Raw genomic sequence first — 12346 nt, 5'->3', positions numbered from 1 at the left:
ACCAGGAAGAATGGGTATGTGTGAGCATGTGTGTGTGTGTGTGTGTGTGTGTGTGTGTTCACTCACAGTCACACAGTGTAGAAAGAAAGGAGCATACAAAGCTGAGGACTGAGCCTGGAGCAATGCCACATGGCATGAGAAAGGAAAATAGCATTCAGAAAGGTAGGGAAAGAACAAGAAAATGGTGGTACTACAGCAATGGAAGAAGAATAGAATGTGATCCGGCTGGTGCAAATCCTACAGAGAAAACCACAGCCGTAGGAATGGGCCCAGTTAACTGGCACAGCAGAAGAGAATCCCATGACGTTGGACGCTCTGGAGCTGCACCCAGCCCCTGAGAACAAATACACAACAGCCCCAGTTACGGATGACTCCAAGATGTTTCAGGGTTCATCCTTGATGGGAACACCTGGATCCAGCAAGAGCAGAGGGGACCAGCCCCACAGATTGTAGCCAAATAAACCAAGAGAAAAGAGAGAACAGGACCAGGATAATGCAGGCACAGGAGAACACACATCTGGATGTATCATCACCAGGAAAGGATTTGAGTACAAACCCTGCAGTGAGACTTTGAAGAATAGACCTGCCATTTATTAGCTGTGGGAACGTTGGCAGTTATGTAACCTCTGTGAGCATCAGTTGCCCCCTCCATTGAATGAAAGTAATAATAGACTCTTCCTCCTGGGTGCAAAGGCTCTGCCTGGCACAGGGCAGGTGCCCTACAAGGGAGGTGATGAGGGTGATGACACCACACTTACTGTCCAATGGCTCCTCTACTTCCTTGTAGATTTGCCTTAAGGACCCATCTGCCATGTATTTCTCAGTGAAGATGTCAAAAGGAACCAGTTCTCGAATGGTCTTCTTGTCATCCTCCGAGGTGGCAAGCCATCGATCACAAGCGAAAGTCACCGTCTCTGTACCCTGGGATGAGGAGGAAAGAGAAAAATTAGCACTTACTGAGGAAACTGCCCACTTCAGGGGTTCATCAGCATGTCAACACTCATGGGGACCAAAGACAAGGGTCCTGGAGGCCCATAGATAATGCAAAAGCCACAGCCCTGCCCAATTCCAGCAGATCGAGTCTTACACAACCACATCAGTGGTTGGTTCTTGAAGGTTGGAGCTCCCAGAGTCCCTGAAAAATAAATATCTGAACCCCATCCCGGAGACTCAGATTCAAAGGGTAAGGGGAGGGGTGTGTATTTTTAAATTTCTACCAAGTCACTCCTATCCATAGCTACGATTGCCTCCTGGGTTTAGAATTCTGTCGTTTCAGAATCTTTTCCAAGTTGTTCGGGTGGATTTCTGTCTGTGGGTTGACCTTGAGCGGCAGGAAGGGCAGTCTTGGTCACTCAGTAATGCATGACCTTGGGATGGGGAGCAGAGACTGGCTGCCCAGACCCTCCTCCTTGACGCCTAAAGCAATTTCTAAAAGATTCCACCTGGGACTTCAGCTAGTTTCTGCACTCGAAGTGAACTGAGGGAATTTTTTTCAGAAGAGTTTATCTTAACTTAATAAGGCTGCAGGCTCTTATAATGAATCTTCCTGGAATCTCTTCTGGAAAGGGAAAAAAACAACAACAAACAGCAGGACAGATCAATCAGAAACTCACATCTTTATCTGGGAGGAGCCTGCGGATTTCCACATAGGAACAGTGCCACCCAGGATTTATGCCTGTGTTATCATGGCCAATCCGGATTTTTTCAATGACTTCCCCCACGTCTTCTAGCTTTGGAAAGGAGAAAACGCACCAGATGTTGGCTGACAGGTCCAAGAAAGTACAACCCAAGCAAAATCCTGCCTCCCAGGGCACCAGCCTTGAGTTCTTTTGAACTTCCAGGACTCACTTTCCCCCAGTACATCCCCACTGCCCACCCCAAACCAGCCCCCACTCTCCTCTACACATGCCCTGTTCATGCTTCCCTTACCCCCGCCCCACTTAAAAGCAGCCTAGTCTCAGTTCAATCACCTTCATCCAGTCAACCTCTGGGAGGCTGCCCCCTCTTTTCATGGTGGAGCCCATCTCCTTGCCTGTCATTTCTTATCATTGTAGCAGCTCATTTCCTGCCTGAGGACTTGACTTGGGTATCAGAAGGTGAGTTCTGGTTCTACCCATGCCCTGTCTTGCCAGCCTGACCTTCTCCTTGGCTCCCCAAGATTCCCCTCCCCCTTTAGTCATTCATCTTCTATATCCCTCAAATTCCAGTCCCTTAGATTTTACATTTTCTTGCCACAGGGCCCTTGCACATGCTTTCCCTGCCCCTCCCTTTCCTCTTCTTTACATAAATCAGTGTCTGCTCTACCTCATCATTCAGGTCTTAGCTCAAGGATCACTTCCTCAGGGAAGCCCCCTGACCACCACCAGAAAGTCAGATGTCTTCCTGATAGGTTCTTACAGCATCCTACAGACACTCTCCCCCCCCCCCCCCCAATTGCCACCTGGCGCCCCAACCCAAAGCCTTTGATCCTGACACCAGTTCTGAGGGATAGGGCAAGGCTCACCCTTCTCCCAGATTCTTGGATGTATTGACACCAAGAGAGGTTGATGAGCTGCCCATCTTTCTCTCTAACAGCAGCCCGTCAGACATGCCTGCCTCTGAGTGCAGGGCTCCATCTACTTGCTGGTCTTCTGGGCCCACCTCACCCCCCAGGCCTGGCTCCCCGAGCCTGCTGAGCCCACATACCTCCATAATGAAGCGGGAGGCAGACTTCCTCTCAAAGAACATCTTCTGCTCCCGCTTGTTGGTGCACAGGTTCCTCTGCTCGGTGCACAGGCCATCGCAGCCATAAATGACAATGAAGACGTTGGCATTTGTCCCGGCGGCAAAGACATCGCTGGTGTAGATGGTGATCTCGTAAGGGACAACTAGGGGAAAGCCAGAGGGAAAGTGAGAATAGAAAACAAACATAGGCAAGGTCAAGTTCTTCACAGCACCACTGCCCCAGACCACCTCCCAGGAGATGCTGCTGCCCAGGGACCTGACCTTCATGTGCTATTTTACAGTGACGTAACATTGTTTTGGTGGCATTTTAATTTTTCACATCCAATATAATAAAAGCCTAATATGCTAAGTGTTCGACTGTTCAACTGTTCCATGATACACACTGACCACCAGGGGGCAGACGCTCCGACCAGTAGGTTAGCTTGCTGCTGGGGTCCGGCCAATTGGGACTGGGCAAGATGGGCCGGATATGCCCTGGAGCCCTTCTGCGGTCCCTTCCCAGCCTGATCATGCACCGATGGGGTCCCTCAGCCTGGCCTGCACCATCTTGCAATCCAGGACCCCTTGGGGATGTCGGATAGCTGACAGACCAAGGAACCCCACCGGTACACAAATCTGTGCACTGGGCCTCTAGTTTGTGTACAAATATGTATGTTTACTATGGGTCACATTGAAAACCCAGAGAAGAGTTCAAGAGGAAATGTACCCTATCCTATGATCTTGACCTTGAAAGGAGTCGCTTTAGAAGTCACCTCCTCACAGGTGGCACAGCCTTCTCCAGAGGAAGAATTTGCTTTTCATTTATTGTCATGGTTACCTTGCTGTGAAACTATAGTAATAATATTTTTAATAGTAATCATTATCGTTCGCTGAGTAAGTATTAAGCATTTTATATTCCTTATCTCATGTCACCTTCAGAGTGACCCTGTGGAGTAGGTATTGTTGTACTGAATTTTACAAATGAGAAAACCAAGGCCCAGGGAGGTGAAGCAACTACTCCCAGGTCACCATATGGCCGGTCAGTGGTGGAACTTGAACTTGAACCCAGAAATGTCCGACCCCAAATCCTGTGCAGCCAACCTCTATGGGTGCTATTGTCATGAACTGGAGTGAGTACTGATGCCTACCCACAAGCCACGGGGAGGAGCAGCCTAAGCAGGACACCGCTGGTCCCATGAGGGCCTGGACAGTGGGTTAAGGGGAAACATGTCCCAGCTCTTCCAGGCCCCCAGGCAATAATGGAGGTGCTCTCTCTCTGCAGCATGGGGTCCCCCTTCTTAGTTCTCTTGGGCTTTACCATAGCCTACGGCTTGTGAGGCCTTGAGCAGAGAAGCTGGCAATGGGTTTGAGCTTCCCTGAGACTAGGTGGCAGTGGGAAAATCTCTGGAAAATGTCTGGCAGGAACAGCCCACCCTCCACCCATTTTCCTGGGCCTGGGCTTCAATTCGCTTCCTGGTTTCTAGTTCTGCCACTGCGTTGCTGTGTGTCCTTGGGCAAGTGGTTATGCTTCTTTGGGCCTCAGTTTCCTTGCCTAGAAAATGAGGGGGTTTAACTAGATAGATATGTGGCTTTCAGCTTCCTTAACTGCAGAATTTGTATAAATATATTTATCAAGAATATTCAGAAAAAAAACACTTGACTTTTTAAAGCTAAGGCGCTTCTCTGGATGGCATGAATTGGGGGGCGGAGGACTGTCCCTTCTCAGCCCCCTCCTTCCACCAGCTGCCCTCAGACACCCCTTCAACACCTGGGATCCTCAGAACATAGGTTGAAAACTGAGGTTTCTCCCAGCCCTGACATGGCACGATGCTGACATTCCAGGCTCCGGGCTGTGTCCCACCTCCCCCTGAAGCCTATGAGGTCAGGCATGACAACAGCTCCCTTCTTCATTGATATGCCTCTACCGTGTGGTTTCACGTGTATTGGCAGCCTTGATGAACCGCCCTGGGTCCTTCCAGGCCCCGATGAGGATGCCTGGGCCCTGTTCCCACCATTCCTGAGCCACGGCCTCCCAGCCCCTGGAGCTCCTGGCTTTGGGCCCCAGGACATTCCCTATCAGGGCAGTGGGTTCTGGGCAGCAGACTCCTCCTTGTGTCCCCACCTGGGGAGAGCTGCACTTTGAAGGGGCCTCCACAGCTCATTGGTCTGTAAGTCAAGTCCTGCCCTTTTTTCCCCTTTTTGACAAATGTGAATGCAGGACAAAGGGCAGATGGCTCAATTTTAATATTAGGCTCGAACTGAATGTATTCAAGGTCAGGCCATACAAATTCTTCTTTTTTTCTTTTCTGTAAAGAGCAAGGCCTGTCCTAGGCTCAAAGGGAGGAGTGAGCACTTCTGTCCTGAAGGCTCCCACCCAATGCTGCCGCCAGCTGTGTGCATCTGCCTGGCGGTGTGTCTGTCTAGGCTGCAGGCCAGTCCTGGGGCAGAGGCTGGACCTAGAATTTGCTTTGTATATGCAGGGACTTTACTTGAAGAAAATGTCACTTTATTTTAGGCTTTAGACTGGGAAGCATTTTGACGATCTGACCATTGCCAGTTTAATTGCTGTAGGCAAAAGATTTTTTAAAAATTTTTTTGTTAACTGATTTATACTAAGTATGAGTTGCGTGGAGGGAAATATTTTAATACAGCTAATTATTTGATTTAAAAAATTATACTCTCTGGGTTTAGTTCAGATTTTAGAATATTCAGACAGTTTTTAATAGTATGGTTGACTTCAGTTTGAGTTCCAGTACCTAGTATTTACCTATATGCATAGAAACATTTAATACATACTTTCTGATGATGATAGAGGAGCAAAATGTCAAAACTTCACCCAATTATTTCCCTTCCTCTCTTCCTTTAGTGGTAAAAGAAATTACATTTACCTTCTCTTTTATTTGTCCCCAATCAGGATAAAATCTTATAGTGGTGCCTCTCCAGCATGTAATGACTGGAATGGGGACGGGTGATGGGGCTGATGACAATAACTCACAGTTAGACCTTTATCATTCTTCCTTTTGGGGTCTTACAACCACCCTGCTCTAATATCTCTGTTTTGGCAGATGGGGAAAGGTCAGGCTCTCTACCTGTTCTCACCAGCCAGTTTGGGGTGGAGTTTGGAATAAGTCCCATATTTTCTTTCCTGGGTCCAGGGCTCAGCCCACAGCCTTCACAGGACCCAGAGAGTTTGGAAAAGGAGCTAGAGACCCAGTCTCCCAGGTCAGCCTGGCCCAGAGTGGACACTGGAGGAGGGGTTGGAACTGAGTTGCGAGGGTGGGTGATGGGATCTGGAAACAGGGCCAGACTTGCTGTGTGTGGTTCCTACATGGCGTGTACAGCCTCGTCTGAAGCTCCTCGTGGAAGAGGTCCCTGACGATGGCACCGTCTTCTTCATTCTTGTCTAGCCAGAGGCCGCAGGGGAACGTCATGGACTTTCCAAGAGATGGGGCGTCCACCTCTACCCACTCTACAAACCAGCCTGGAGCCTTGCCTGGAGGGAGGGAGAGGAGACACAGAACCGATCAAGGACTTCGATATGGTGGGTTCCTATCGGTAATGTCAGGGACTCCACGCGTCCTTCTCTACTCAATGGCTGACGCCTACAGCTCCACCATGAACGGGTCATCCCTTTCGCGCAGAGCATTGCTAAAATGATGCCTGTAAAAACACGTACCCAGCTGACGCTGGATCACACCCCGGGCTGCTGTCAGTGGCATTAGCAAGAGCAAAGGAGCATGGAGAAGAGATGACAGGAGGGCAGAGTCTGAGGGGAGGGAAGCAAGGACACTGTCCAGGGTGGAAGGCATTCCAAACAAGGAACCCAGAGGTGCCAGAAAGAGACTGTGTTAATTTCACCCCATGGCAGCTCCCTAGCCTCAGTTTGTGATTCACAAAGAGAAGGGAAATCAGTGAAGATCAATGTTTCTTCCTGGGAAAAGGAGTGCTCAGGCTTAACAAAGGCCATAGCAGCCAAACCGAGAACCCAGCCCCTCAGCCCCAGGTGCTAAGAGGAGGGCCTCCTTCTGTGGGCTTAGAAGACATGGTTTGAAGACCAAGTAAATGAGTCCAATTTTACTGAGAAAGAACAAACTTGGGCACATGCTTTACTAGTAGTGTCAGCGGCTTCTAGAAAGAATTGGCTAGATCGGTGGTTCTCAGAGTGGGGTCCCCAGACCAGCAGCCTCAGCATCAGATGTGAGAAATATGAACCCTTGGACCCTACCCAGACATGCTGATTCAAAGACTCTGGGGATAGGACTTAGAAATCTGTGTTTTAATAAGTCTTCCAGGTGGTTCTGATACACACTCAAATTTCAGAGCCACTGAGCTAGATCAGGGATTCTCAAATCTGACTGCACATTAAAATTACTGGGGTTGGAGGTTTAAGGAAAGTATTTTAAATCATCAGTGTCCAGACCCCACCCCAGACCAATTAGATCAGAATCCTGCATGCAGCCAGGGTTCCACTGGGCTGCAAGGATTTAGGAAGCTGTGTAATTATAAAAGGCAGATAACATCCAAATTTCCCCCTGATTCTTTCCCAGACACACACTGGGACCTGTCTGTGGTCCCTAAGTTCATAGCAGGGAGCAGAGGGAGGGAAGCCAGACCTGAGTTGTCATGGCCGATCCTGACTCTCCATAGATCTCCCAGGTCCAGCGCTTCCACTGTGAAGACATCGATGCTGTCCCTCTCAAACGGGTTGCTATTGGTCTTGGAGGATTTCAGGAGGGCCATTCCTGTCAACCAAATGACCTCAACATGATTGGCTGGCCCTGAGACCTTTCAAATCTAGTCTGCCCAACCCTTTTAGTCTTTCCTCATAATGACCAACTTTTGAATTTTCATCAGCTTTAGACTGTGCAAGTACCACCCACTGGGCACCTTTGGAATATTTTATTTTGGTGGGTATCTCTTTATTGAGCTTCCCAATAACCCTCTGAGGTATGTATGTTTGCTTCCAGTTTGTATTTAAAGAAAAGGAGACACACCCACAGGCCAGGTGCCTTATCTGAGATCACCCAGGAGAAAGTGGTGAGGCCCTAAGTCAATGGCTGCTCTCCTTCCATACCGCTCACGTCTCTACACCTGGGGGGAAGCCAGTGAGAAAGCCACCTTCCCCATGTTCCCTGGGGAAACAGGGGCTCCCCTGAAGGGTGAGGCATGTGGAAGGCATGGCTTCCAATGCCCCCCACCAACCATCTCACATATGCAATCTGTCCTGGGACCTTGGCTGTGGCATCAGTCTGAAATCTGAGGTGGTCTCAATATCATCACCATCCCCTCTGGCCTAAGCATGTACCACATTGTCTTCAAGTTCCTTTACCCCTGTAAGTCCCAGCTCTGAGCCCTCTCCAGGTAGAAAGTCTGATATTCACAGACTCTTAACAGACAGACCTTGTCCAATGCCTGGCTTTGCCACTTAACATCTGGGCGACTTTGGGCAAATGGTTTAATTTTCTGAGGTTTGGTTTCCTCAAATGTCAAAAGGGGTGGATGGGGAATTATTAATCAACAGGGATAACTTTTCAGATTAGTGAGATTAATAAATTCTAGAGATCTGCCATACAACACATACCTATAGCCAACAATAATGTATTGCACATACAAAGTTTAAGAGGATAGATCTCATGCTAAGTGTTCTTCCCATGGTAAAATACAATAAAATGATAAAGGGGGATTCTTAAAAGGGATTTTTTTTAAAAGAGAGGGTGGGAGCGAGGGACAACCAGGATTTCCTTGGAACATTCTGCTGAGTCTTCCAGTCTCTCTGGGGATAATGTGGGTGAACCTCAGACCTGCACCGTTTTCTTACCAGTGTCGTCTTGTGTACCAAAGAGCGTGATGAAGACATTGGCATCTGTGCCTGCATTCTTCTTGTCCCCAGTCTTTATGGTCACTTGGAATGTGGTAGATTTATCTGCAGGGGAGGAGTGTGGAGAAGTGAGTGGCAGATGGCTCCTCCCCTGCAGGAAGGAGAGAGAAACATACTGAATGTGTTTCTATGTTCATGTTGACCATTCCTATGAAGCACTGTGCTTGCAGGATGTGTTGCTCTGCAGTTGCCTTTAGTCTGGAAACATCCTGAAAGCAGAGATGAGGTCTCCCTTACCTCCAACTCACACTGGAAGCCCTCAACCAATAGAGTTGTAGGATGCTTAGGGGAGACTTGGGTGACTGTGAGGGTCAGAGGCTCATCATCCAGAAACCTTAGTCTGACTCCTCCAGGTTTAGAAGACTTTTGGGAATCTGAGTTGCAAGGAAGGGAGCACAAACACCACAGAACTCTTGAAAGTTCTTTCTTCTTCTTGACAAAAATGTATTAAGGGCCTCTAATGTTCCTGGAAGGGAGAATACAAGGCCAAGTCAGAACCAGCTCTTGTATTCTATTCTATTCTATTCTATTCTATTCTATTCTATTCTATTCTATTCTATTCTATTCTATTCTATTCTATTCTACCCTACCTTATCCTATCATATTCTATTTCATTCCATACCTTTTTTCTGTACATACCCAGGCTTATGCTGGACATGTATGAATATGCTCACCCACCTCCCCATTCTTGCCATGGAAGAATGAGAGGGAAGTACAGATAGGATGCCAGAGGAAGAAGTATCCAAAGTTCACAGGGGAAGGAGGGAAGATGGAGACCTAGGATGGGGCAGAGGCAAAGGGGAGGGATGCTGGAGGGAAGAAATCAGCCCTAGTTGAGGAAACCTTTCTGCTCCAGGCCCATGTTGTCGAGGGCGTTGTTTTCACCACCACCCCCACCCTCCTCGTCCTCCTCGCTCGGCGGCAGCACATAGGACTCATCCACTGACAACAGCTCCCTGGACACCTGGCCATCATCCTCCTCCACTGACAGCCAGCGTTGGCATGGGAAGTAGTACCTGTGGGGGTGGGGAATGAGGAGAGGTTGGGAATATCTCCGTGGAAAGGTCTCATGAAGGAATAGTCATGGGCTGAGAAATTAGAGGCCCTCAGTGGGGAGCCCAAATGCTCCCCTGTCTGCCCTCCACGACATTGCCCCCATCCTACCTAGCCTAGTAATCACCCCAGCAGGGTCACTTGCCTTTTGCAGAGAACAAATGTGGGGATGAGTCTCCAGACAACCCATTAAAAATGCTGTGTAGCAGAGCCTGGGGCACAGCTGACCCTCAATCAGGATCATACTGGAGGCATCTAGTGAAGAGGGGCTCCTGGGGACTGCTCCAACCCTTTCTGGAGCTAATCTGTTAGCCAGACTACTTTAGCAGAGAGGGTTGCACACAGAGCCCTTACTGTGGCTTCAATACAAGGAAATGAAGACATATAAACACACAACAGGAAAGGAGGGTGAGGAAGAGGAGGCAGTGAGGGGAGCAAGGAGTGGAGAAAGGAGGGAAGAAGGATGGGGAGGAAGAGAGATGAGTAATGAGGGGGTTCCATTCCCAAGAGTGATAAAACTAAAATACCTGGTTGTAAACTACACAGGAATGTGTAGCAGCTGTGTGTAGAAAATTGTAAAGCATTACTGAGATACCTAAAGAAACTCTTGGGTAAATGGAAATGTGTACCTTGCGGGTGGCACTTAATATTTTAAATATGCAGTTCCCCACACATACATTTAATGGCATAACAATCAAAATTCCAATAGTTTTTTCAAATCACATGTCTTAATTTGAAAAGGTAAGACTAGCTAATATTTTTGAAGAATAATGAAAGAGGCCAAGTAGTGACAGATATTAAAAAGAGATTATAAAGGTACAATAATTTAAAAATTGTTGGGCTGGCCCAGAAATGCTAAATCAATGGAACAGATTTAACTGAGCCTAACAGAGCTGCAAGGGGTAGCAGCAATGTTCACACTTTGTCCCTGTCCCTACGTTTTCTGCAACACTTATCTTTTCCAGCTTAAATGCCTTAGATTTTCAGAACATCTGGAGAAGTAAGCTGGGCTGGCATCATTAAGCCCATTTACCCAAAGAGCAAATGAAAGGCCATGAGGATGGAGCAACTTGCTCAGGGTAACCTGGCCAGTTCCTGGCAGAGGACCTACCCCAGGTCAGGACCCTGGATCCCAGCATGGGGTTGTCTAATGGCTCTTTGGCACCATCACGACGGCCTCATAGAAATCCATGATGTCAGGCCATGTGAGAGCTGTGCCTCAGTGTTCCCATCTGGAGCAATCTCTGGGGCTGATGGGGCAGGAAGGAGGTGGGAAGAGGGGTGAGCCTCCTCACCCCCTACCCTGCATAGAGGAAAGCCAGGAAGAGAACATGCTCCCAGAGACACCAGGCTAAAGGCCAAGAAGTTGTTTACATTACAAATATGTTTTTATTGGGTGTCCGCTACATCCCAGGCACTGGCAGGCCCTTGGCAGCAACAACACCCACTTAGGATCTTCCTTGCTTTCCCCTCTGCCTCTCCCCTGCCTCCAGCACATCCCAAAAGGCAATGGGGTCTATTGCTAGAAATACTGCATAGCACATTCATCACTGATGGTCTGGAGTCCTGGTCCTGGTTCTGGCACAATTTGATTCTGGGGCTATAGTTGTATTTCCCTTGAGGGCGATCCTTCACCTGTCGGGAGGAAAGTCCCCCCTTTCCAACCCAGCTCACAGTGGGCCCGTGGGCCAAAGCTGCCCACCGTTGCTGATGTACATTCCACACACTAAGCATGGATTTTACATTTTTAAATGGTTGGGGGAAATTCTAAAGAACAATGATATTTTGCAACATGTGAAAATGACATGATATTCCAGTTTCAATGTCCATAAGCTTTACTGGAGCACAGCCACAGCCCCTCATTTAGGAATCATCTACAGCTGCTTTCCTCCTGCAAAGGTCAGGCAGGTGTGACAGAGGCTGAGTGGCCCCCAAGCCTAAAATATTTACTATCTGGCCTTTACAGGTGGCCTAGAACATTAGAACAATGTACTGGAAGTCGCTTTATACCTGGAGAGACATATAGGTGACTAAGTCTGGCCATGGAGAGTGGGCCAGTGATGGTCTGGCAGGGAAGGAAAACCCAACGTTCTGAGTTGATGGACCTCAAGAACTGGATTGGATGTTCTATCAGACTGCTACCTGAGATGGCAAGGAACTCAGGGGGCTGCCCAATGAGAGGGAAGGGAGGGAGGCAATGCCCATCTAGCCAGTTACATGGACCAAACCTACATTACAGCCCCCCCCCCCACTACCTCCACCCTCAGGCATCACAGCCACCCCACCCTCAGCCCTCATTCCAAGACTATCTTAGTGGCAAGCATGACCTGTCCTCCTTCCCCTCCGGCCCCACTCACGTGGTCTCATTGTTCATGTCGGTGATGTCTACTCTGTCCAGGAACCATCCTGCTTTGCTGCCGCCTGCGTTGTCATGGCCAATCCGAATCTTGGTCAGGGGACCCAGGTCAATGGCACTAACGGTGAAAGTGTCTGTCTGAAAAGGGCCAGGGTAGCACTCAGAGAGTGGTACCCTCTCCACCTTGCATCAGCTTCACCGTCCCAGGATCTGAGGCTATTGTGAGACCCAAACCAGGAAGGGACACATGGATTTTATGTTGTGGGATATATGTTTTGGGCAGGAGGGTGAACTGCTGCTTGGATATGTGCTATGTGTGTACATGTGTGCATAAACTCCTTCAGCCACACATTTTA

The 12346-nt window shown here is 48.6% G+C and overlaps 1 protein-coding gene across 2 annotated transcripts in view; it reads right to left on the bottom strand.

Annotated features, from left to right (window-relative positions):
- The window catches only part of LOXHD1 (lipoxygenase homology domains 1), a 108677-nt gene that overhangs the window by 40155 nt on the left and 56176 nt on the right, over positions 1 to 12346 (bottom strand). For both annotated transcript variants that reach the window (XM_036323669.1, XM_036323670.1), the window contains exons 21-28: positions 11992 to 12128; positions 9425 to 9597; positions 8522 to 8626; positions 7317 to 7445; positions 6032 to 6196; positions 2686 to 2867; positions 1614 to 1730; positions 759 to 921 (exon numbers count right to left, since the gene is read on the bottom strand). In XM_036323669.1, the coding sequence (XP_036179562.1) occupies positions 759 to 921; positions 1614 to 1730; positions 2686 to 2867; positions 6032 to 6196; positions 7317 to 7445; positions 8522 to 8626; positions 9425 to 9597; positions 11992 to 12128 (1171 nt within the window). The remainder of the gene's footprint in view (positions 1 to 758; positions 922 to 1613; positions 1731 to 2685; positions 2868 to 6031; positions 6197 to 7316; positions 7446 to 8521; positions 8627 to 9424; positions 9598 to 11991; positions 12129 to 12346) is intronic.

Source organism: Myotis myotis, unplaced genomic scaffold (assembly GCF_014108235.1).
Source record: "Myotis myotis isolate mMyoMyo1 unplaced genomic scaffold, mMyoMyo1.p scaffold_m19_p_9, whole genome shotgun sequence".
Classification (NCBI taxonomy): domain Eukaryota; kingdom Metazoa; phylum Chordata; class Mammalia; order Chiroptera; family Vespertilionidae; genus Myotis; species Myotis myotis.
This window is presented reverse-complemented; position numbering and strand designations above follow the sequence as displayed.